Source organism: Hemitrygon akajei, chromosome 19 (genome assembly GCF_048418815.1).
Source record: "Hemitrygon akajei chromosome 19, sHemAka1.3, whole genome shotgun sequence".
In the NCBI taxonomy this organism is placed as follows: Eukaryota; Metazoa; Chordata; class Chondrichthyes; order Myliobatiformes; family Dasyatidae; genus Hemitrygon; species Hemitrygon akajei.
Window position 1 is genome coordinate 73,704,842 of NC_133142.1, and position 27,224 is coordinate 73,732,065.

At 44.1% G+C, this 27,224-nt stretch overlaps 1 protein-coding gene across 3 annotated transcripts in view; it reads left to right on the plus strand.

Moving 5' to 3' along the window:
• Positions 1-27,224, plus strand: part of cpne9 (copine family member IX) — a 627,771-nt gene that overhangs the window by 591,126 nt on the left and 9,421 nt on the right. For 2 of the 3 annotated variants that reach the window (XM_073072861.1, XM_073072863.1), the window contains one exon: positions 3,038-3,095. The exons of the other annotated variant lie outside the window; for it this stretch is intronic. In XM_073072861.1, coding sequence (XP_072928962.1) covers positions 3,038-3,095 — 58 coding nt within the window. The remainder of the gene's footprint in view (positions 1-3,037; positions 3,096-27,224) is intronic. 3 annotated transcript variants of the gene reach the window in all.

The following is a 27,224-nucleotide window of genomic DNA, read 5'->3' on the forward strand; positions in this document are numbered from 1 at the left end:
GTCTAATTTTAACTTAACCCCCCCCCCCCCCAGTAGGAAAGTGATAATGTCAGGTCAGATGTCTTTTGACCTCAATTTGAATAAGATTGGACTAAGGGCTATGGCTTGAACAAGTCCTGCTTGTGCTGGGCACATTAGCTTCAAATCTGATACAAAGCTACATATTGTTTTACTTTTAGACAATTGACCCTGATCAACTAATCTTTCCCACATTGGCTTAACCCCCCAAAATAGATGGCAGAGTTCAATGAGTTGGGTCAGCATCTGTTTCCACTGAAATAAAACATTTCATATATTGGAGGCCTAATGACAAGTGAAAATGTCTTCTTATATGTAGATTGGGCATCAGTTTAAAAGTGTGTGAGGTGGAATCTTGATCTTGATCAGGATGAAGTCGAAGTAGAGCAGGCCTGTGTGCTGGACAATGTGGAGATTAAGGAAGAAGAAGTGCTGGATCTTCTTAAAAACATTAAGATTGATAAATCCCCAGGGCCGGATATGATACACCCCAGGTTGTTGTGGGAATTGAGAGAAGAGATCGCAGGAGCATTAGCCATGATCTTTGAATCCTCTTTGGCTGCAGGGAAGTGCCGGAGGACTGGAGAATGGCAAATGTAGTTCCCTTGTTTATAAAAGGTAATAGGGAGAAACCTGGGAACTATAGACCGGTGAGTCTTACGTCGGTGGTATGCAAACTACTGGAAAGGATTCTTAAGGATAGGATCTACGAGCATTTGGAGAAGTACAGTCTACTCATGGATAGTCAGCAAGGCTTTGTGAAGGGAAGATCGTGCCTCACGAGCCTGATTGAGTTTTTTGAAGAGGTAACAAAAGAAATTGATGAGGGGTAGGGCAGTGGATATGGTCTACATAGACTTTAGCAAAGCATTTGACAAGGTCCCACATGAGAGACTCATCCAGAAAGTCATGAGGCATGGGATAAGTGGAACCTTGGCTGTTTGGATAAAAAATTGGTTTAAAGGAAGAAAGCAGGGGGTAGTTGTGGAAGGAAAGTATTCTGCCTGGAGGTCGGTGACTAGTGGAGTGCCACAGGGACCTATCCTGGGACCCCTGCTATTTGTGATTTTTATAAATGACCTGGATGTAGAGGCGGAAGGATGGGTGAGTAAGTTTGTGGATGATATGAAGATTGGAGGAGTTGTGGATGGAGCTGTAGGTTTTCGAAGGTTACAAGAAGATATAGACAGGCTGCAGAGTTGGGCAGAAAAATGGCAGATGGAGTTCAATCTGGACAAGTGTGAGGTGATGCATTTTGGAAGAACAAACCAGAAGACTGAGTACAGGATTAATGATCAGTTACTTAAGAGTGTGGATGAACAAAGGGACCTTGGGGTTCAAATCCATACATCCCTCAAGGTCGCTGTGCAGGTTGATAGGGTAGTTAAGAAGGCCTATGGGCTGCTAGGCTTCATTAACAGGGGGATTGAGTTCAAGAGTAGAGAGGTCATGTTGCAACTCTACAAATCTCTGGTGAGACCGCACTTAGAGTATTGTGTTCAGTTCTGGTCACCTCATTATAGGAAGGATGTGGAAGCTATGGAGAGGGTGCAGAGGAGATTTACCAGGATGTTGCCTGGTTTGGAGAACAAGTCATATGAAGCAAGATTAGCAGAGCTGGGACTTTTCTCTTTGGAGGGAAGTTTAGAGGAGACATCAGGGGTAAGTTTTTTTTACACAGAGGGTTGTGAGTGCCTGGAATGACTTGCTTGGGATGGTGGTGGAGGCTAAAACATTTGGGGTATTTAAGAGCCTCTTGGACAGGCACATGGATGAAAGAAAAATGGAGGGTTATGGGATAGTGTGGGGTTAGTACTTTTTTTAAGGATTATATGGGTCAGCACAACATGGAGGGCTGAAGGGCCTGTACTGTGCCGTAGTGTTCTCTGGTTCTATGGAATCAGATTTTTAAACTACAGAACAATAAACAATGGTCAAGAAATAATTTTCTTGTATTGAAATTATGAATATTTCATTGAATTGTGTAAAAGGAAAGGCTTAGCTTGCCCCAACTTTATTTCTGTAATGATAGATACAGGTAGCCTCTGTGATTCATTGCATCAGGGTAAGGTAATGTACACCTGGAGAATAAGGAAATCACAGCAAATTCACTAACTAAAAATATGCGTTCGTTAATCAGGAAATAATAAATTCAAAACTTACATCTTGCAGACGAAATACACATGTGAACTGTAAGTTAGTTCCGAATAAACCAGAGGATGAAGCCTCTTTTAACTTATAGAGTCCAGACGTGGGTAGTTGGTTAAGAATAAGAGAGAGGATGAAACTTTCACCCACAGAATAAACCAGAGAGATGAAACTTTACGCACAGAAGAAGCTGGGGGTGAAGCTTCCTTTAATTCATAGAGTCTAAAATGCAGGCACTTAAGAGAGGAAGTTGCCTTCATGAACTACAGTAGTGATTCAATGTAATCATAGCATCTGGATCTGAGTGAAGGCCAACCTAAATAAGGATACGGCATTTCTGGAATAAAGAACAGGAATTAATCGATTGGATTTTTATTTGAAACTGATGGCTATGTATTAACATTTCTTCTGCTTACCATTTTATTTACCAATTTTTAAGAGTTGTTTTAAATCCTAAAATGCCATTGTTGCATTTAGGATCATATTTACTGATCTATAATGCAATTGCTACACTACTCATAGTTTAGTATTTTAGCACAAAAGTGAAATAAACATCAGTTACACAAGAAATTCTGCAAATGCTCGAAATCCAAAGCAACAAATACAAAATGCAGGCAGAGCTCAGCAGGTCAGGCATCACCTATAGAAATGAACAAACAGTCGCCGTTTTGGGCCAAGACCATTCTTCAGCACTGGGAAGGAAGGGGCAAGGTGCCAGAATAAAAAGGTGGGGGGGGGGGGGGAGTGGAAGAATAGCTGGAAGGTGATAGTTGAAGCCTATTTAAAACATAAAATATTTTTCATGCCTAGCTATGAAAAAAAACTGTAGAATATTGGATTACTTATACTGCCTCATCTTTAAATTAAACAGGCCTCAGTCCTTCCGATGTCAATAATCATAGTTGGAGTGGGACCTGCAGAGTTTGATGGTGAGTATTCTGTAAATACGGTGTCACCGCAGAAAATGTACTGAAATCACCTGTTATCATGAGCAGGTTCCAATGACTTGAAGGAGATCACTTCAACCAGATGATGTTTTGATGGATCTTTCAAGAGAATTTTATAGAGACGATGACATTTATTATAACATATTTCCACCTTTTCAGAGTTAGCCTTAAGAAGATGGAAGTCATGTATCACCAGGAACCCTGTGAATGATAGAGTTGGTTTTTAATAAGGGTGCCTTATATTTGCATAAAATCCACCATTTGCCCTTTAGTACAGGGTGCCTCAACACAGACAGACAGTGGAAATCCAATTTAATTTTATGAATTAAGTAACCAAGTATTTGCAAATTTGTTGCCTAGCATTCCCCTATACAGCAACAGACAGGAACTTGAACATGGTATATAAGAGACAACTCCACCCATTTTTTAATAGACATCTACAAGTCAGCTATTTCAGTGAGGATTTCTAAGTCTTAACCACAGTTCCTTCTTTATTTCAGGGAATCCCATCATTAACCTTGCTTTTATTAGTCAAGGCTTTGAGTTCAAAAGTCAAGAGAATGTTGCAACTTTACAAAACTCTGGTTAGGCCACATCTGGAGTATTGCATACAGTTCCACTATGGGAAGGACATTGAGGCTTGGAGAGGGTGCAGAAGAGGTTTACCAGGATGCTGCCTGATTTAGGGAGCATGTGCTATCATGAGCGGCTGGACAAACTTGGGCAGCTCTCTCTGGAGCGCCGGAGGCTGAAGGGAGATCTAACACGGGGCTACAAGATTATGAAAGACATAGCTGGAGTGGGCAGAGAGTATCGGTTTCCCAGGGTTGAAATGGCTAATACCAGAAGGCATGCATTGAAAGTGAGAGAGGGTAGATTCAAAGGGGGGTATGAGGGGTAAGTTTTTTACTCAACGAGTGGTGGATGCACTGCCCGGTATGGTGGTAGAGACAAATACATTGGAGGCTTTTAAGAGCTGTTTGGATTGGCACACAGATGTAAGGAAGATGGAGGAGTATGGATATTATGTAGGCAGCAGCGTTTAGTGTTTGGCTGTTTCTGATTTGCTTTTTAGCTGGTTCGGCACAACATTGTGGGCTGAATGGCCTGTTCCTGTGCTGTACTGTTGTATGTGCTACGCTTAATGTTCCCATTAAAATCTTATAACTGATACAAAATATTCCGAATCATTTATATTATTTATAGCTACTTTTGTTTTTAATACAGTGCATGCATTTACTTTCCCAGTTTTCTTCACCCTCTGGTGAAGATGGCAGTAATGTAGCTGTGAGATCCAAGGTTAACAGCATCCCACTGCTGTCTTTTCTGCATCTTAGATTTTTCCATAAGCATCACTGTTCCCAGATACTTGATTTAAGAAGCACACTCAGTGCTATATTAACCTATAATATGCACTTGCCAGCTTTAACATGTGGGCTGCTGTTCTGACATCAGCTACCACCACAGAACACACACGCTCTTGGGCTGAAGTGTGATCACTGACTCACCATCATGTCAGGTTGGGCACTGACCTCCTTAGCTGTCAGAAAAGGGCCCAAATCTGTTGTTACTCCATCATCTCAACAGTAGCATTCATACAAGCACAAAGGATTCTGCATATGTGCTGGAAAGCCAGAGGAACACACATAATATGCTGGAGGCACTGAAGAAGTCAGGCTCTATTTACGGAGCAGAGTTAAGCAGCTTATATTTTAGCCCAAGACCCTTCATCAGGACTGGAAAGGAAGGGGAAGAAGCTAAATTAGGAAGGTGGAGGGAGGGGAACGTGCAAGCTGACAGCTGATAGGTGAAACTAGTTGAGGGGGAAGGCGGGTGGGTGGTGAACGGGGGGGGGATGAAATGAGATGCTGAGAGGGGATAGATGGAAAAGGTAAAGGGCTGAGGCAGAAGGAATCTATAGGAGAGGATAGTGGACCATGGAAGAAAAGGACGGAGGAGGGATACCGGAGAGAGGTAATAGGCAGGTGAGGAGAGGAGAAGGGGTGAGAGGGGGAACAGAATGGAGAGTGGTAAAGGGGAGAAATTACTGGAAGTTAGAGAAATTGATTTACATGTCATTAGGTTGGAGGCTACCCACATGGAATGAGTAGCATTCATAATACCTCCAAGTGTAGACCATATTCACCTGTAATCTAGCACGAAAGTGCTTCTGGCAGTCTATATTGTCATGTGCACTGGTGATATGCAGTCTTTCCTATTCCCTCCGATGGTTCTAGGGTAAAAGTCCGAACTGGAACCACATCCTAAATATTTTTAGCAAATTCCAGCATTCAGACTCCCCCAGGAAATGGGGTGTGGTGCAGTTTCAGAATGCCTCTCTGAATCAACCAGCAGCCAGGTCATCAGCTGAGGTAATATGCTAATACTTGGCTGCTGAATATTCATGTTGCATTCATTAGTATGTTATTTTGTAGGACTCATTAATACCTTTGTAATGCTAACTACAGCCAAGAAATTCCAATAAACACACAAAAATTCTCTTCATTTTCAACTCCAAAAAATGCTCAAGGAAAAATCAAGAATTCATACAGTCAAAGAGAGCTACACAGAAACAGACCCTTTAATTGATCTACTCCATGGCAACCCAACCCACATCTCGACCATAGTCCTCTGTATCCTTCCCGTCCATGTACTTAACCAAACATCTCTTAAACGTTCCAACCAAACTTGCATCTGCCACTTCTGCTGGTAGTTCATTCCACACTCGAAATACCCTCTGAGTCAGAACTTCCCTCTTAGGTTTCAATTAAATATATTACCTTTCACCCCTAACTCATGATCTCTATTTCTAGTCTCACCCAACCTTAGTGGAAAAAGCCTGCTTGTAAGCATCCTATTTATACCCCTTCATAATTTTGTATACCTCTATCAAATCTCCCCTCCTCTCCTGTGCTCCAGGAGAAAAGTTCTGTCACTCTCTCTATAACTCAGGTCCTCAAGTCCTGGCAACATCTTTGCAATTTTTTTTCTGAACTTTTTCAGTCTTATTGGATCTTTCCTGTATGTTGGTGACCAGAACTGTACACAAATTCTAACATAACATCCTAACTCCTGTACCTTAATTTTTTAAGACCAATGTTCCAAAAGCTTTCTTTACAACACTACCTACCCGTAATACACACAAAATGCAGGTGGAACGCAGCAGGCCAGGCAGCATCTATAGGGAGAAGCACTGTCGATATTTCGGGCCGAGACCCCTCGTCAGGACTAACTGAAAGGAAAGATAGTAAGAGTTTTGAAAGTAGGAGGGGGAGGGGAAAATGCGAAATGATAGGAGAAGACCAGAGGGGAGGGGTGAAGCTAAGAGCTGGAAAGGTGTTTGGCAAAAGGGATACATAGATGGAGAAGGGAAAGGACCATGGGACAGGAGGCCCAGGGAGAAAGAAAGGGGGAGGGGAGCACCAGAGGGAGATGGAGAACAGGCAGAGTGATGGGCAGAGAGAGAAAAAAAGGGGAGGGGGAGAAAAGCTAAATATATCAGGGATGGGGTAAGAAGGGGAGGAGGGGCATTAACAGAAGTTAGAGAAGTCAATGTTCATGCCATCAGGTTGGAGGCTACCCATATAAGGTGTTGTTCTTCCAACCTGAGTGTGGATTCATCTTGACAGTAGAGGAGGCCATGGATAGACATATCAGAATGGGAATGGGACGTGGAATTAAAATGTGTGGCCACTGGGAGATCCTGCTTTCTCTGGCGGACCGAGTGTAGGTGTTCAGCGAAACGGTCTCCCAGTCTGCGTCGGGTCTCACCAATATATAAAAGGCCACACCGGGAGCACCGGACGCAGTATACCACACCAGCTGACTCACAGGTGAAGTGTCGCCTCACCTGGAAGGACTGTCTGGGGCCCTGAATGGTGGTGAGGGAGGAAGTGTAAGGGCAGGTGTAGCACTTGTTCCGTTTACAAGGATAAGTGCCAGGAGGAAGATCGGTGGGAAGGGATGGGGGGGACGAGTGGACAAGGGAGTCGTGTAGGGAGCGATCCCTGCGGAAAGCAGAAAGGGGGGAGGGAAAGATGTGCTTGGTAGTGGGATCCCGTTGGAGGTGGTGGAAGTTACGGAGAATTATATGTTGGACCTGGAGGCTGGTGGGTGGTAGGTGAGGACAAGGGGAACCCTATCCCGAGTGGGGTGGCGGGCAGATGGGGTGAGGGCGGGAAATGGGAGAGATGCGTTTGATAGCAGAGTTGATGGTGGAAGAAGGGAAGCCCCTTTGTTTAAAAAAGGAAGACATCTCCTTCGTCCTGGAAAGAAAAGCCTCATCCTGAGAGCAGATGCGGCGGAGACGGAGGAATTGTGAGAAGGGGATAGCATTTTTGCAAGAGACAGGGTGGGAAGAGGAATAGTCCAGGTAGCTGTGAGAATCTGTAGGCTTATAGTAGATATCAGTAGATAAACCGTCTCCAGAGATGGAGACAGAAAGATCAAGAAAGGGGAGGGAGGTGTCAGAAATGGACCAGGTAAATTTGAGGGCAGGGTGAAAGTTGAAGGCAAAGTTAATGAAGTCAACGAGCTCAGCATGCGTGCAGGAGGCAGCGCCAATGCAGTCGTCGATGTAGCGAAGGAAAAGAGGGGGACAGATACCCGTATAGACTTGGAACATGGACTGTTCCACAAAGCCAACAAAAAGGCAGGCATAACTGGGACCCATACGGGTGCCCATGGCTACATCCTTGGTTTGGAGGAAGTTGGAGGAGCCAAAGGAGAAATTATTGAGAGTAAGAACTAATTCTGCTGGATGGAGGAGAGTGGTGGTAGAGGGGAATTGGTTAGGTCTGGAATCCAAAAAGAAGCGAAGAGCTTTGAGACTGTTCAGGTGGGGGATGGAGGTATATAGGGACTGGACGTCCATGGTGAAAATAAGGCGGTGGGGGCCAGGGAACTTAACATCATTGAAAAAATTCAAAGTGTGAGAAGTGTCATGAATATAGATGGGAAGGGATTGAACAAGAGGGGATAAAACAGTGTCAAGGTAGGCAGAAATGAGTTCGGTGGGGCAGAAGCAAGCTGAGACAATGGGTCTACCTGGACAGGCAGGTTTGTGGATCTTGGGTAGGAGGTAGAAACAGGAATTGGGGTGTGGGAACTATGAGGTTGGTGGCAGTGGATGGGAGATCCCCAGAGCTGATAAGGTTGGTGATGGTATGGGAAACAATGGCCTGGTGCTCCTTAGTGGGGTCATGATCAAGGGGTAAATAAGAGGAGGTATCAGAAAGTTGTCGCTGTGTCTCGGCCTGGTAGAGGTCAGTACGCCAGACTACAACTGCGCCCCCCTTATCAGCGGGTTTTATAGTGAGGTTGGGATTGGTGCAGAGGGAGTGGAAAGCACAGCGTTCGGAAGGAGAGAGGTTGGAATTGGAACAAGGTGTGGTGTAGTCGACCTACCTACCTGTGACAGGAATGGTGGATCTGTATTCTCAGATCCCTCTGTTCTACCGCACTCTTCAGTGCCCTACCGTTCACTGTGTTTGTCCTCACAAAATGCAGTACCTCACACTTCTCTGCATTAAATTCCACCTGCCAGTTGTCAGCCAATTTTTCCTTAAGACCTGTGTCAGTGAAACCACTACCTCGGTCATAGGAGATCTTCCTATAAATTTGGGGCATTCCATCCTCCATGATATTTCCATTTTGACATGCAGGATGCCAAATGATAATTAGACTCACAAAATAATTTGCAAGACTGGAAAATATATTTGCATTGCTGAAGTAAATGACCTTTATTTTTCTTGAGGTTGTCACTTGATTTTCCATTAATCATTGTGCCAGTTTTCAGTTTGTTCTCCCAGTACCATTATTGGTCTGTGGGTTTTCTCGGTGCAAGAACAACCTGGACCTGTATAACTCAGGGACTCAGGCTACATTTTTTCTCTTTATGACTGTATGTTTTTCTGAATTCATAATTATATGTGCTGTTTGTGGTGTTTGCTACGTGCACGATACTGTGTGCTGTTGATAATTGTTCTGCAGCTTGGCCTCATGGGGCGCTGTTTTGTTTAGCTGTATTAATGTATGGTTGAACGATAATTAAGCTTGAATTGAGCAATGGGAATTTTATCTCTCTGGATTATTTGGGAAGGAAGAACCTGTGAAGCAGCATGAAAGCTGATCTATGTTCACCTCAAATGTATCTGCAAGATAAAATTTCCAGACCTCTCTTCAGCAGATATTTGATGATAATGATGGTTCTACCTTATCTACATATCTGCGATGTCAAGCCCAGAAGTTCAGATTCAGATTCAGACTATTGTCATTTAGCAACCACAAATGAAATGCAGTTAAAAAATGAGACAACGTTCCTCCAGAATGATATCACAAAAGCATATGACAAAACAGACTACACCAGAAAATCCACATGATGTTTGGCAATCCCCAATCCAGAGTCCGGAGAGGCTGCTGCATATTAATATCACGCTACCGTCTTAGCGCGTTTCCCAGAAAGGAGCTCCAAACCCACCAGACAAAACAAGACCAAAAACTAAAGCTACAAGACCTGCACAAAACCACATAGTTACAATGAAGGGTCTCGGCCCGAAACGTCGACAGTTCTTCTCCTTATAGATGCTGCCTGGCCTGCTGTGTTCCACCAGCATTTTGTGTGTGTTGTAGTTACAACAGTGCAAACAATAGCATATAATTGATAAAAAATCAGACCATGGGCACAGTAAAAATAGTCCAAAGATGTTAAAGGACTATAAGTTCAAAAGAAATCACCACAAGTCCCCAGGGTCCCGACAGACTCGCCATCCCATGCCGGCGGCAGAAGGGAGTACCCCCACTATGGACTTCCACGGCGCCGCCCAACTCAGCCTCGCAGACACAGCACACAATGAAAGCTCCGTCGAACCCAGCCTCGCAGACGCAGCACACACCAAAAGCGACCTGACCGCAGCGGACTCTAAATCCATCGAACCTCCGAGCTGATGACCATCCCCTCCGGCACAGCTTCTCCGAGCACCATCCTCTGCCGAGCGTATTAAGATGGCGCCGCCAACGGCCATTGGCAACGTGACCCCGAGGACTGGGGGCCTGTTCTTCCCAGCAGAGTCCCGGACCTCACAGCAGCAGCAGCAACGAAGAAGGTCTTCCTGGAGATTTCCAGATGTTCCTCCGTGCTCCCACATCCATTTTTAATCGATTATGATTGCGCACGGCACCCCACTTCACAAATAACAGATAATCAGCTCCGGAGTGGCCGCTGCAAGCTGCATCGCGCCGCCATCTTGGATGTTGCTGGTATTCTCAGAAACAGAAGCAGATTCAGCCTCTATTATCACTGCTGTATTTCATGAAATTTGTTGCTTTGTGGCAGCAGTACAATGTAATATGTAAAAAAATATTATAAGTTACAGTAATACATGAAAAATAAAAGAAAGCAAAATAGTTAGCTAGTGTTCATGGATTCATAGACCATTCAGAAATCTGATGGTGGAGGGGAAGAAGCTCTTCCAAAAACATTGAGTGTGTGTCATCAGGCTCCTGTACCTCCCTCTCGATGGTAGTAATGAGAAGACAGCCTGTTCTGGATGGTGGGGGTTCATCTTCTTGAGGATGTTCTTAGGAAGATGCCCATGATGGTGGGGAGGCTAGAGGCCATGATGGAGCTGGCTGAGTTTACAACCTTCTGCAGCTTTTTCCAATCCCGTGCATTGGCGCCTCCATAGCAGATGCCTAATGAAGTGTTATGTGGCTCACCTGAAGTCTCCTAATGAAAACTTTTAATGTTCTTGCTGAAAGAAAGAAGGCTTAGTGATGACCAGCCATTATGGTCTCCATGCAGTGTAAAATACAAGGTGAAGCAGGAACATTTGTCAATTTTATTGTCATCTGCCCAAGTACGTGCACAGATCCCATGAAAATCTTATTTACCACAGCATTACAGACCCGTAGCATTAGAGACACAACATTCACAAGAAGATCATAAATTAAGCATTAATTATACCGAAATGTGCAGTACAGAGCCGCCTTGCCAGCTGCATCACTGCTTGTTATGGAAGCTGCACTGTGGCAGGCAGGAAGGCTCTACACTGCCCAACGCATCACTAGCACCAGCCTACCGGATCTGCACAGAAACAGGTGCCAGAAAGAGCCAGTAACATCATGAAGGATCACACATACAGTACCCTCCCCATGGACTCCTGTCACACCCCTTCTGAGAGGAGGCTATTAGGACAATCCACAGCAGGACCACCTAGTTCAAAAACTGTTCCTTTCCCCAAGCAGTAAGACTGATCAATATCTCCCCCCCCCCCCCCACCCACTAATTCCAACACTTCTTTATTATTTAGGCAATCTTATGTGTTTATATTTACAGTATTGCATGTTTTCATTATTATTGTGTTCTTTATCTTTTGTGGGGTTTTTTTGCTGCATCGGATCTGAAGTAACAATTGTTTCATTCTCCTTACACTTGTGTACAAGAAATGACATTAAATGATCTTGACTGTTGAACAAAGAATACAATTACAACCGAAATAAAGCAAAGATCATTGTAAGGCAAAATGGTCATAGTCAGCTGTACTGAGATGGTGATTTGGGTTGTTCAAGAATCGAGCAGTGAAGGAGAGCAGCTGGTCTTGTACCTGCTGGCGCAGAGCTCCAGGCACCTGTACTTCCTGCCTGAAAGTAGTTGCGGGAGGTAGGCATGGCCGTGATGGTGAGAATCCTTGCTGACAGAGGTTGCTTTCTTGAGGCAGTGCCTCATGTAGATACTTTCGATGGTGGGAGGGAAGCACATCCAAAGCTTTCTTTCAACATTGCAGGCAGTAACAACCCATCATGTCCTAAAATGGTGCAGAGTTCTTTGCAGGCTGTTGCAAAACTGACCCTTGAGACACTTCCAAGTAGGGTTAAAATCTAAACAGCCAGAGATCTTGAGCAGACCAAGATTTAAGAGTAGAGTTGGTGCTAACTTCTTCACTGATTATCATAAATTGGGAATGGGCAGAATTTTACCACTGATAAGACTAGAACATCACAGAATAATTTTAAACTGGAAACAATTAAAAGGGTTGTGATAATAGGTCATTTTGTTCCTCCAATTAATCTTCTTTTCTTCCAATGATTTGCCTTCTTTCTGTGCAGATTTCCCAACTTCCTGTGCATTATTGCCACAATAACTTCTTGCTGTGTTTCTTGCATTTACTTTGGAACTGGGGATGAATAGAGACAATTTGCCCTTGTTGACTATCAGTAAGGAAATGCAGACTGTCTTTGAAGTTCATTGTTAGCCTGGAGTGCTTGGTGTCTTCCTCTCTTCCCTAGAGCAGTAGGTAAAATCAGCTGGTGGCCTGTGCACAAGGTACAGTGATTTTTAGACTTTTTAATTAGATTTGTTGGCTTCAAGCCTAAGGCTGGAGTACTGTTTCAGCAGCAGCTTTCACTTGAGAATAGAGTGGTGAGCTGCTATTTTTTGCTTGCCAGTTTAGTGCGACTCTTTTGATGAAAAGGTAGTCAGCTTGGCTGCCTTCCAGACAGACTCTCTTCTGCATTTACAGGTCTGATTGACAAGCAGTACAGGACTCCAATTAATCTGCAGCATATGAAGGATAACCTTTCTTGGCTCTCCATCCAGTCTGCTGTCCATGTCCTCTGGGTGAATGGTTGGGTGGGACTATCCTGGAGGGAATTCTGCTGATAAAAGCTGTTTGATTTCTGCACTTGTAATTGTTGCCAAGCTGCAGGGAAAATACAAGAGTTCTAGAAAAATGACATTCTCCTGGTTGGCTGTGGTGTTAGAAACTTGTTATTCTGCATTCACTGATTGTAAATGGGAAGGGTTGCACTGGAGAGTATCCGGCAGAGATTCAGTAGATTGTTGTCTGGGATGGAGCAATTTATTGGCCATTTTATTAGGTACACCTGTACACCTGCTGATTATTGCAAATATCTAATCAACCAATCATGTGGCAACAGCTCAGTGCATGGTCAAGAGGTCCAGTTGTTGTTCAGATTAAACATCAGAATCTTTAACTGTGGAACAATTGTAGGTGCTGGACGGGGTGGTTTGAGTATCTCAGAAACTGCTGATCTTCTGAGATTTTCACGCACAACAGTTTCTAGAATTTACAGAGAATGCTGTGAAAAACAGAAGAAATCATTCAGTGAGCAGCAGTTCTGTGAGTGAAAATCCCTTTTAATGAGAGCGTTCAGAGGAACCGCTTCAAGCTGACTGGAAGTCAGCAGTAACTCAAAGAGCCGTGTATTACAACAGTGGTGTGCAGAAAAGCATCTCTGAATGCACAACACTTTGAAACTTGAAGTGGATGGACTACAGCAGCAGAAGACCACAAACATACACTACATGGCCACTTTGTTAGGTGCTGGAGGTACCTAATAACTTGACTATTGAATGTATATGGGACATCAACAGGAGATGAGGAGAAGGTTTGAAGCTTTTCCTCATGAAAGTCATAAGGTTACATTCAGACGGAAGAGAATTAAAGGGGGTCTGACAAAGAATGTATTCATCCAGAGGGTGTCTAAATCTGGAACACACTGCTTGTCTGGATCTCCTTGCAACATTTACGAGGTATCTAGAAAAGCACTTCTATTTTCAAGCCATTGAAGAGAGTAGGTCTGTGTAAGTGAGATGATTACAGGTCAGCATGGATATTACGGGCTAAGGTGTGTTATGGAACTCCATGTATAGTATTCAAGTTGGGTTTTCTTTAAGCCACATCATGTATCAAACCAGCTCAACAAAACCATTTTCAATTTCCATAGTTACTTGACTCTTGCCCTTGTACTAGCTGGCTTTCTCTAGTGCAGTGATCCCAGAGGCCTGGGCACCCAGAATGGTTCCATTTGATCTTTAACGACCTGAAGTGGGTTTTCACTTCCAGGCTGTTGTTCTCCAGGGAAGCTAACTTGTTGACCTCTTTAACACATATAATGTAATTATGATAGTAGCAAAGCATACAGTTATAGCCCAGCGGCGGCAGTTTGTGCAGTATGGACAAGACAAGAGCGACAAGATACTAATATGAAATAGTAATGCAGCTGAGTGCCATGGCCTATAAACTGAAGGATCATGGATGTGGTCCTGGAGCCACATTTCTGTGAGAACAGCCCACAGCAGTTCCTCATATTGCATAGTGCGGCAGCAGACAGAGGCAAGCCTACTTGTCTTTGTCCGAGCGAACACTGGATAGCAGCGCCGACAAGAGTGGCTAGCCCACCACCCAACGCGGAATCCAGAGGCACTCAGCCATCTCCTGCATCTCCTTCCTTGGCAACTACAACAGGCAACCCAGAAGCATGGATGAATCCTGGTCCATATCACAAGCGAGGCCACATGGCTCCCCCATCATTGATCACAGCAGGAAAACCCACAGACAAAAGAGCTTTGGAAGGGTTGTTGGAGTAGTTACCTTTCTGACAGGGATTGAAGCCTGCACTCACTCCTTGCCAATGAAAACACAAACATATTGAATTCTGCATTAATATTTATGAATAGGACCCGCTATTGACTCAGTGAGATTTTGCAGTGACAGAGAAATGTAGATCATTTTAACCTCTACACACAAATATGCTTACATTTAGTAGGTAGTTAAAATGTTAGAAAATTTCAAATCTAAAGCCCACTTGGTTTTAATATGGCACATACAGGGAAGATGAAATGAGGGACGGGTGTTTAGTCAACTCTCAGAAGACGTGTGGGTCAATGAAACCTTAAGATAATGCTATAATAACAGAATTTTGAATTTCAGATTTGTGGTCTCGGATTCCCAGATCAAAGTTCAAAGTAAATGTACCATCAAAGTACATATATGTCACCATATAGATCCCTGAGTTCCATTTTCTTGTGGGCATCCTCAATAAATCCATAATAGAACCAATGAAAATCCACACCAACTTGGGTGTTCAACCAATGTGCAAAAGGCAAGAAACCGTGCAAATACAATATCCCCTTTGGTACAGAAGCCTGATGGTTGAAGGGTAATAATTGTTCCTGAACCTGGTGACATGGATAACTCATTGCCAACAGTGATCCAAGGAGTGAAATCAAAACATGCATATGTCCATGTTTGTGGACACAAGGCTCTGTAGATGCTGGAAGTCTTGAGCAATACACACAAAATGTGGGAGGAACTCAGCCAGTATATGGTGGCTAATCGACAGTCAGCGTCTTAGGCTGAGGCCCTTCATCAGGTCTGGAAAGGAACAGGGCAGAAGCCAGAATGAGAAGGTGGGGGAAGGGGAAGAGTACAAGCTAAAAGGTGATAGGTGAGGGAGAAGGTGGGTGGGTGGGAGAGAGGGTTAAAGTAGGAAGAGGGTAGGTGGAAGAGGTTGAAGAAAAATAAATCTAATAGGAGAGGACAGTGAATTGTGGAAGGAGGAGGGTGTGTATGTGTTTAGTAATTTGTTTTTCCCATGCATGTGATTGTGGGTATTGTGTGCTGATGAGGGGGAGTAAATGTTGTGTGCTTGTTGTGCCTGTGAACAGAAGAATATTATTTACTGATGCAGCTGTAGATCACACATCTCTCACCCCTGTTCTACTATCCAAAAGCTTGACTCAACTTGGTGCATTTCATATACTCTGATTCCGAGAGAGAGAGAGAGAGAGAGAGAGAGAGAGAGAGAGAGAGTGTGTGTGAGAGAGAGAGAGAGAGAGAGAGAGAGAGAGAGAGAGAGAGAGAGAGTGTGTGTGAGCGAGTAATGAGTGTGTGTCTGTGCACGCGTGTGAGCATGTAATAAGTGCACATGTCTGCATGTGTGAGTGTCTAATGTGTCTGCGTAATGTGTGATTGTGTGTGTGTTTTATGCTTTAGTTTGTGTATTTGAAAGTTATACGATATACAGATGGGATTCAAATCTCTGGTTACTGGCACTCAGTATCTAAATTGTGCACAGTACCCCCGATGAATAGAATATAGAACTTCAGCTGGGGGTAGTGATCATAATAATGATGTCCTTGAATAGGAATTTGAAAAGAAACAGAAAGATGATCATTTTCTCTGGGACACCGCAATTAGAACTGCACCATTACCCTTTGGGGTGTAGGAATTGAACTTTGAACTTCTGGGCCAGAAGGGCCTGTTCAGCACTGTTTCTCTAAATACAAATAGATTTCTGTTCAATTTTTCAGGAGACTTGATTGTTTTCCTTTAGCATCATTTAACACCAGCCATTTGTTACATACACTTATCACTTGGTCAGGAATTGGAGTTCTATTAAGATAAGAAAGAAGATACCATCAAGTCTAAATTAGTTGTACCTGCTGTCGCTCTGTAAATTGGCAAGTTAGGTTGTGTGTCCTTAACTTCGAACATCCCAATATGTTGCCCTAAGGTAATCTCAGAACGTAGCAGGAGAGACCCAGAGCAAGCGTCTTTGGTGGTTTCCACAGGCACCAGCTGTCCCAGGAGGCCCCTAGCTTAAGGTTGGCTCCATGGTGTCCCGAGTAGCTCCAAATGACGTCTGCCTTGCCATCTGTGTGGAATTCCGTCTCCCTGACTACTGTCTTTGAATAGATACGCAGAAACTTCTTTGCTTCAACTACCGAAGTATTTAACAAATCTAACAGAAGTAGAGAAATTTATTCATTAACTATTAAAATTTGCCTTTTTTAACTGAGGTGTAATGTCTGTGAATTGCCCCACTTCAATTTATCATGTTTCAAAACTGTGATTTGGAGGAGTCATTTAGGAAAGAGCATGATAATAATGCAAAATAGTGGTCCATAACTAAAATAAAACATAATGTTTTATATTTTATATATACCCATGCTTCTTACTCGCTCCTAGTTCCACACCAACAAACTAGAACAATACCAGACATCAATACTATTTCCAGAAACTGCCTTGGTTATGGAAATATACCAAAGAGACTGCATTATATCGCTCTTTCATCTCTAGAGTATGCTGGAATTGTTGGTTCCAGGAGGCCAGTGCTTCTCCATCTGCCAATTATTTCCAGTCCCTTACCCATTCCCTCCATTCCCATTTCATTTGCCTACTAATAGATTGCTTTGATCACATTATCAACAACTTGGAACCAATACCCCTCCCAAGCTTTTGATGAACCTTTGGCAGCCCATCCTTTTCTATGCTCATCCCTCCATCTGCAGAATTCATGTACATTTCTTCTATCTGCAGGCTCCATGTCTTCACCAAACCCACCAAGCTTCCAATGGATCCACACAGCTGCACCCTACATTCACTCTACCTCCTTCTCTAAGGCAAACACGAGGAAATCTGCAGGTGCTGGAAATTCAAACAACACACACAAAATGCTGGAGGAACGCAGCAGGTCAGGCAGCATCTATAGGGAGAAGCACTGTCAACATTTCTGGCCGAGACCCTTCGACAGGACTCCTTCTCTAATCCCTGATTGCCACTAAATTCTGAAATAAATTTGTCAATCCTCCACCCTGCCCTTCAAGATAATATCAAAGGCAAAGCACAGGGAATTTTAGTGAAAGTGAAATACCATAAAAGTTTCTGAATAGAAATAAGATGAGTACTTGAAGAAAAAAAAATTAAAAAGCAGTTTTGAGGAAAGGGGAATGGTACTAAATTTTAATTATTAACCTGAGAAATTCTATTAACAGGTTTACCAGGATATAAAAACCTTGTGTCCCATGAGATCAATCTCCACTGTTTGCACAAACCTCCCTGTCTCCAGCAGCTCACTCATGGTTATTTTTACACTTGCATACCTTGATAGTGGCTTGCAAGATTTAACCAAGCTTATTCAAAACAATTCGTCATTTCATATTTCTGATATCCAGAAAAATATTGTCCTACTAATTGGTGAATTGATTGTTATTTGATTTTCTTGGCTAATTAATCCTACATTTAGCTATATTTGATACCTACTGCTGCCTTTGCTCAAAGGAAGAATCAAACCTGCTTTGTACTGGCTTCTAGAAATCAATAGGTCACAGACTGAGGTAATTAGAAAAGACTCAATCCATGTGACTTAGTAAGAAGAGCTGTCTCCTTTTTGAGACACACTGATCCTTTATTTGGAGAGAAAGTATTATGTTTATTTTGATTGAGCAATCTGAGGAGAATTCATTTATATGTTTTAAAAATGAATAAAAAGTGCCACTGTAGAGTAGCAGTTAGCACGACACTATCACAGTTTAGGGCATTGGTGTTCAATCCCAGTATCCTCTGTAAGGAGTTTGCTTGTCCTCCCCATGGACATGAGTTTTCACAGTCCAAAGATGTACAAGTTAATAGATTAATTGGTCATGATTCGTCTAGGGTTAAATCAAGGGTTACTAGCAGCAGAACTCAAAGGACTGGAAAGATGGTGAATTATTTATCCAGAGGATGGTGAATCTGTGGAATTTATTGCCGTAGTCAGCTGTGGAGGCCAAATCATTGGGTATATTTAAAGAGGAGGTGATAGTTTCTTCATTAGTAAGGCTGTCAAAGGTTACAAGGAGAAGGCAGGAGATTAGGGGTGAGAGGAAAAATAAAACAGCCATGATCAAATGGCAGAGCAGATTCAATGGCTGAATGGCTTAATTCACTTCCTTTGTCTTAAATTCAAGTTCTATTATCATTAAACAATACAATTCTGCACATGTCTATATACATGTGCCTAAGACTTTTGCACAGTACTGCACATGAATATAGCCAAACAAAAGTGTTCATCCACTGTCAATGTGCTAAACATGTTACCAACAGCACACCACACAGCTCAAATAGCACATATGATTACGAATTCAGAACAACGTCTAAAGCAGCTGGTCCAGCTTGTTCTTCTCTGACTGAACACTAGAGGGCAGCACCAAGTGAACATCGGAGGTCAAAACCGAGCAAGCAGCAGAGGGTAGCACCGAGCAAACACTGGAGTGCAGACAAACTGGAGGGTCCATCCCCCAACCCAGAGCGGTTTCCTGTGCCCACAGAAGTCTTTTCCACACTGTCTTGGTGCCTCTTATCCCCGGGTGACTACAACAGGTGACCCAACTGCCCAGACCTAGTCCTCGCCAGAACCATCTTAATGCAACTCCCCCGCCGTTGGCTTTGCCAAAGAAACAGTGAATTGGACTTGCTGTATTCTCTATTACCAATGTCCGAATGGGCTTGTGACCACAATAAAACCATCTAAGAGGGTGAGTTGCACCTTTTTTTGGACCATGCACTGTCCAGTGGTACACAAGCCCAGACAACACACAACAATGGCACGCAATGAGTCCAGCTCCATTGCTGTTGAGAACTCATTGATGGGATAGTCCTGCAAAACTTGATGTTTCTAGTATCCAACTGTGACATGTGATTGTAAAAAAGACGTACAAGTTGAAAATATACGGTACACCTTTGATTGGACATGCAGTGGCCGGTGTGTCTGAGCATGTTGCCATTTACCATTCCAGGCTCTGAAAACCGATCTAGAAAAGATGGAACGGGAACATAATCCTGGATCTGTCAGAATATAGAAAGTACAGCACAGGAAGAAGCCCTTCAGCCCACACTGAGGAGCTAATTAAATACTGAGATAAGCTAATTTGTTCTGTCTACGGAATTCACTCCATCCCACTCACTCTGGAAGAAACAATCGGTCAGAATTCCCCACACATTCATGTTCCTATCTAAAAGCATTTTAAATGCCTCTAGTGCAAGTGCCTCCAGAATCAGGTTTATTGCTGTTTTGTAGCGGCAGTGCAGTGCAGGCAAAACCCAATTATGGAACTTTACAATTGTAAATAAATAGTGCAAAAAAGGATTAGTGAGTTGAGTCTTTCCAGTATGTTAATACGATGGATTTGTTTTTTTAATATCTGAGCTGTTAACTTAGCTCAAGGTTACCTGTTTCAAGAGTTTAAAATGTTGTTGAATTTTTTCAGACCTGGACAAGCAAGCGCCTCCTAGCTCCCGCTCGGCTCACAGGAGTCACCAATTTATTTGCTGCAGCCTGTTTAAACCCAGGTCTCATCTACAATTTTTGTTCACCCACCAAACCAGCCAGCCTCAGCCTCAGCTCCTGACCTTCAGCTACCTTGTTACCTGTGTTTAGTATCTGTTCTCTCTTAATCTGTGGCCCCTTGTGCCTTGTTATTTTTGCAGTCCATCATTAATGTTATTGTTCATGGCTGATTCGTCTCCACTGCTCTGCCTTAGGGTCAAACCTCCACCACACTCCCTGACAGAACTTTCTCTGCTTCTGCAAAATCTAATTGAATCCTTGTTGTGAATGATTTTGCTAGAGCTCAGTAAGTTTGCTCCTGACTTGGTTCTTCCTCGGGCAACATCTGCACCTTCTCTTTGCTATCTGCCGGCTGGTCCTGATGCTGCACTTACATTGGAAAGGTGTAATACATGCCGAGATGTTCTAGACTCAGCGTGGCTCAAGGTTACGGCTACCTGAGTGTGAATCACTGAAAATCAGCATCCTTCTTCCATCCACCAGAAAACAGCACGGCACAAAGAAATTCAGTCGATGAGAACATGTCTGAGATTGATGGGTTCATCCTTGTGGAACACAGCACAGTTCTGTTTATTAATGTTCATTTTGTGCTGACTTGGTTTTGTGTTGGGGCTGAAGTGATAACAACATAGTCACTGACAGAGGAGTGCAAAGGAAGGGTAAATGAATTATGGGGGTTGCAATTATTGGTTAGAAAAGAGCTTATTCAGGTTTTCATCATGTTTTCTCTTCATCCTGCGCCTCAATTAGAAGCAATGGCCAGCTGGTGGAAAGAATTAGAGATGATGAGATCATGCAGCATCATGAATCTTAGATTAGATTAGATTTTGATTTTGATTTATTTATGACATGTACATCAAAGCATACACTCTCAGTGGCCTCTTTATTAGGTACATCTGTACACCCGCTTGTTAATGCAAATATCTAATCAGCCAATCATGTGGAGGGAATTCAATGCACAAAAGCATGCAGATGTAGTTAAGAGGTTCAATTGTTGTTCAGAACAAACATTAGAGTGTGATCTAATTGACTTTGATCGTGGAATGATTGTTGGTGCCAGAAAATGTGGTTCAAGCATCTCACAAATTGCTGATCTCCTAGAATTTTCATACACACTCTCTAGAGAATGGTGTGAAAAACAAACACCATCCAGTGAGTGGCAGTTCTGTGGGTGACAGATGTCTTGTGAATGAGAGAGGTCAGAGGAGAATGGCCAGACTGGTTCAAGCTGACAGGAAAGCGACGGTAACAAAGGTAACCACTCACAAAGTGCTGGTGGAACACAGCAGGCCAGGCAGCATCTATAGGGAGAAACGCTGTCGATGTTTCGGGCCGAGACCCTTCGTCAGGACTAACTGAAAGGAAATATAGTAAGAGATTTGAAAGTAGGAGGGGGAGGGGAAAATGCGAAATGATAGGAGAAGACCGGAGGGGGTGGGATGAAGCTAAGAGCCGGAAAGGTGATTGGCAAAAGTGATACAGAGCTGGAGAAGGGAAAGGATCATGGGATGGGAGGCCTCAGGAGAAAGAAAGGGGGAGGGGAGCACCAGAGGGAGATGGAGAACAGGCAGAGTGATGGGCAGAAAGAAAGAAAAGAAAAGAGGAGGGGGAAAAAAGCTAAATATGTCAGGGATGGGGTAAGAAGGGGAGGAGGGGCATTAACAGAAGTTAAGAAGTCAATGTTCATGCCATCAGGTTGGAGGCTACCCAGACGGAATATAAGGTGTTGTTCCTCCAACCTGAGTGTGGCTTCATCTTGACAGTAGAGGAGACCATGGATAGACATATCAGAATGGGAATGGGACGTGGAATTAAAATGAGTGGCCACTGGGAGATCCTGCTTTCTCTGGCGGACCGAGCGTAGGTGTTCAGCGAAACGGTCTCCCAGTCTGCGTTGGGTCTCACCAATATATAAAAGACCACACCGGGAGCACCGGACACAGTATACCACACCAGCCGACTCACACGTGAAGTGTCGCCTCACCTGGAAGTACTGTCTGGGGCCCTGAATGGTGGTGAGGGAGGAAGTGTAAGGGCAGGTGTAGCACTTGTTCTGCTTACAACGGTATGTACTGTTGTGCAGAAGATGCACAACCATGATGTGCAGAAGAGCATCTCTGAATACACAAAAATGCTGAACCTTGAAACGTATGAGGTACAGCAGCAGGAGACCAGGTACAAACATTCAGTGGCCACTTTATAACGTACAAGAGATACCTAATAAAGTGGCCACTGAACGTACAGTGAAATGCGCCATTTATGTTAACAAACAACACATTCAGAGATGTACTGGGGTCAGACCGCCACCATCGCCATGCTTCTTGTGCCAGCATTGCGGAACAGCACAGATCACTCCCTCTGTTCCTGCTGACTAACGTAGAACCCTTCCTGAGAGGCCCAAGCCTAAAAATATACTGCGCAATGTCAGCTGTGTTGTCTGTGGGTAATCCGTTTTTGCCAATATCCGCTCTTGGATCAACTCAAATGCAGCTGCAACATTGGGCTGTTGCAAGGTGCGGCTTTCGCACTTTTCCATGTAAAGCATGAGCCGTGAAGTCCGTGGTGCGTCCGGAGGGACTGGAAATCATACCAGGCGCGGTATTGAATTGAATTGACTTGATTACTTACATTCTTCATATACATGAACAATAAAAATCTTTGTTATTGTCTCCGTCTAAACGCAATGTGCAATTTATAGTAATTTATAATAAACAGTATGTACAACAGGGCAGTCAATATAGCGTAGAGATACAGTGGTGTCAGCAGTATAGGAGGATGTTGACATGTCACCTATTAATGTGCTCAGTCAGTGGAGCCAGAATCGGAATCAGATTTAGTATCTCTGATGCATGTCATGATATTCGTCGTTTTGCAGTAGCAGTACAGTGCACTATATAAAATACTATAAATTACAATAAAAATAAATTGATAAATAATGCAAAAGAGAGCAAAATACTGAGGTAGTGTTTATGGGTTCATGATTCATTCAGAAATCTGGTGTTGGAGGGTAAGAAGCTATTCCTAAAAGGTTGAGTGTCTGTGTTATGGTCCGGCCCGGAGCCCGCATTCCGGTTCTTGATCCGGTCCGCGACAACGGACTCCGGGTCTTGTGGCCGTCCCTCCTTTCACCCTTGAGCCCAATTAGTCGCACCTGTGGATCATCGTGGCTTGTTGGGGCTCAAGGAGGCGCACCTGATGCCCATCGGCTGGCGGTGTATATAGGGGGCTCTGGGACTGAGTGGAGTTGGGGGGTTGTCCTGGCTTGGAGTTCCCCTTGTTAAAGACGAGTTCTTCGAGTAAGTCTGGCAGTCAGCCTGGACCTAGTTCCCTTCTTATCCATTGCCTCTGTTGGGCAAGCCAGGTCGGACTGCCGTTGCCCAGCAGGGGACTCTGCCCCTTTCCATCCCTCGCTGCTGACGGGTTGTGCCCCACAACCTACCCAGGTGCCCCGTGACCTGCTCAGGCCCCCGTGTTCCTGCCTGGGAGGTCTGGGCCCTGCCTAGGAGTTATGTGGCCAGCCCAGTGAACTCCGGGATCCTGCCTTGCCCGAACTCCGGGATCCTGCCTTGCCCGAACTCCGGGATCCTGCCTTGCCCAAACTCCGGGATCCTGCCTTGCCTGAACTTTGGGATCCTCCTTGCCTGAACTCTAAGACTCTCCTGGAACCCTAGAATCACCTTGAACGTCACGTCCCTCACGCAAACCACGGTCAACACATCTTGTCTATCGTTTAGTTGTTCCTGTCCTGCCCCCAGTAATTCAGTGCCTGTGTCTTGCACTTGGGTCCAGCCTCCTGTTCCCTTATGACAGTCTGTCTTCACGCTCCTGTACCTCCTCCATTTTGGTAGTATTAAGAAGGAGGCATGTCCTGGATTGTGAGGGTTCATGATGGATGCCACTGTCTTGCGGCATTACATAGAACATAGAATAGTACAGAACATTACAGGCCCTTCAGCCCACAATGTTGTGCCAACCGTCAAACCCTGCCTCCCATATAACCCCCCCACCTTAAATTCCTCCATATACCTGTCTAGTAGTCTCTTAAACTTCACTAGTGTATCTGCCTCCACCACTGACTCAGGCAGTGCATTCCACGCACCAACCACTCTCTGAGTGAAAAACCTTCCTCTAATATCCCCCTTGAACTTCCCTCCCCTTACCTTAAAGCCATGTCCTCTTGTATTGAGCAGTGGTGCCCTGGGAAAGAGGTGCTGGCTGTCCACTCTATCTATTCCTCTTAATATCTTGTACACCTCTATCATATCTCCTCTCATCCTCCTCTCCAAAGAGTAAAGCCCTAGTTCCCTTAATCTCTAATCATAATCCATACTCTCTAAACCAGGCAACATCCTGGTAAATCTCCTCTGTACCCTTTCCAATGCTTCCACATCCTTCCTGTACTGAGGCGACCAGAACTGGACATAGTACTCCAAGTGTGGCCTAACCAGAGTTTTATAGAGCTGCATCATTACATCGTGTTTCTTAAACTCTATCCCTTGACTTATGAAAGCTAACACCCCATAAGCTTTCTTAACTACCCTATCTACCTGTGAGGCAACTTTCAGGGATCTGAGGACATGTATCCCCAGATCCCTCTGCTCCTCCACACTACCAAGTATCCTGCCATTTACTTTGTACTCTGCCTTGGAGTTTGTCCTTCCAAAGTGTACCACCTCACATTTCTCCGGGTTGAATTCCATCTGCCACTTCTCAGCCCACTTCTGCATCCTATCAATGTCTCTCTGCAATTTTTGACAATCCTCTACATTATCTACAATACCACCAACCTTTGTGTCATCTGCAAACCTTCTACCCCGACATCCAGGTCATTAATAAAAATCACAAAAAGTAGAGGTCCCAGAACAAATCCTGGCGGGACACCACTAGTCACAACCCTCCAATCTGAATGTACTCCCTCCACCACGACCCTCTGCCTTCTGCAGGCAAGCCAATTCTGAATCCACCTGGCCAAAGTTCCCTGGATCCCATGCCTTCTGACTTTCTGAATAAGCCTACCGTGTGGAACCTTGTCAAATACCTTACTAAAATCCATGTAGATCACATCCACTGCACTACCCTCATCTATATGCCTGGTCACCTCCTCAAAGAACTCTATCAGGCTTGTTAGACACAATCTGCCCTTCACAAAGCCATGCTGACTGTCCCTGATCAGACCATGATTCTCTAAATGCCCATAGATCCTATCTCTAAGAATCTTTTCCAACAGCTTTCCCACCACAGACGTAAGGCTCACTGGTCTATAATTACCCGGACTATCCCTACTACTTTTTTTGAACAAGGGGACAACATTCGCTTCCCTCCAATCCTCCGGTACTATTCCTGTGGACAACGAGGACATAAAGATCCTAGCCAGAGGTTCAGCAATCTCTTCCCTCGCCTTGTGGAGCAGTCTGGGGAATATTCCGTCAGGCCCCAGGGACTTATCCGTCCTAATCTATTTTAACAATTCCAACACCTCCTCTCCCTTAAATATCAACATGCTCCAGAACATCAACCTCACTCATATTGTCCTCACCGTCATCAAGTTCCCTCTCATTGGTGAATACCGAAGAGAAGTATTCATTGAGGACCTCGCTCATTTCCACAGCCTCCAGGCACATCTTCCCACTTTTATCTCTAATCGGTCCTACCTTCACTCCTGTCATCCTTTTGTTCTTCACATAATTGAAGAATGCCTTGGGATTTTCCTTTACCCTACTCACCAAGGTCTTCTCATGCCCCCTTCTTGCTCTCCTCAGCCCCTTCTTAAGCTCCTTTCTTGCTACCCTATATTCCTCAATAGACCAATCCGATCCTTGCTTCCTAAACCTCATGTATGCTGCCTTCTTCCACCTGACTAGATTCTCCACCTCACTTGTCACCCATGGTTACTTCACACTACCATTCCTTATCTTCCTCACCGGGACAAATTTATCCCTAACATCCGGCAAGAGATCCTTAAACATCAACCACATGTCCATAGTACATTTCCCTGCAAAAACATCATCCCAATTCACACCCGCAAGTTCTAGCCTTATAGCCTCATAATTTGCCCTTCCCTAATTAAAATGTTTCCTGTCCTCTCTGATTCTGTCCTTTTCCATGATAATGCTAAAGGCCAGGGAGCGGTGATCACTGTCCCCCAGATGCTCACCCTCTGTCAGATCTGTGACCTGACCCGATTCATTACCTAATACTAGATTGTTATGTACCCCGTAACTGGGTGTCTTACCAGCAAAGATAGAAGTGTCCGTTGGAGTCTGGTGATACTATTTTATTAGTAAAAATATACAAAAATAATATCAATGCAAATATACAGATAACATACATCAGCAATACTAAACCTAAAAGTGCGGGTATAATAATAATCAATAAGAAACAAGCTCTATCGTTGTCTAGGGGATAATGAATTGTCAGATGGAAATATAAAGTTCTGTTCAGTTCATGCAGGCTGCGGTAGTTGTTGGTCGCGGTGTTTCAATTGTTGGAGAGAGAGAGAGAGAGAGAGAGAGAGAGAAAACGTGTGAACAGTAACAGCTATTATCTTGCCAACCTTCCTTTACGATTTTGATCCGTTGATGCGTTGTTGTGGCCATTCATGTATGACCCCTCCGTCCTTTGGCTAGACTGTTCTTCCATGGTGGACTCGTCACCCAGGCAAGACACACACACAAGCCCCCACCGGTCTCGCTACAAAACACTGTGAGTTAAAATTTACCGACCCTTCGTTCAGTCTCCGATCTCCCACCCTGTCTCGTGGGGGCTCTGATGCTCACTAGCATTTCTCCTGGTGCGTCTGAGGGGTGTTCCCCCAGACCTCACTTTTATCCCCACTCGCGGGGTCTCAGGTGTCAATCAGGTTGGGATGATGTAACCCATCAAACCAGCCCACTCTGGTTGCCCCCTGAGGGGTTTCAATGGATAGAACAGTACCAAGTAAACAATCCTTCTCCACAAGACAATAGCAGTAAATCAATTTTGTCAGTAGGAGACATTCCACCTTAGCTGTGTCTCTCTCTCATTAACTTTCATGAGCTGTTATCAATAACAACTGCCCTGGCAGATTTCCTTTGTCTCTCTTACTTCCTTGATAACAGCATCGAAATAGTAGCAATTTGCGATTCTCCAAAAGGGGGGGAACAAAGGTGATGAACTGAGAGCTTGGATACATACATGGAATTATGATGTAGTGGCCATTAC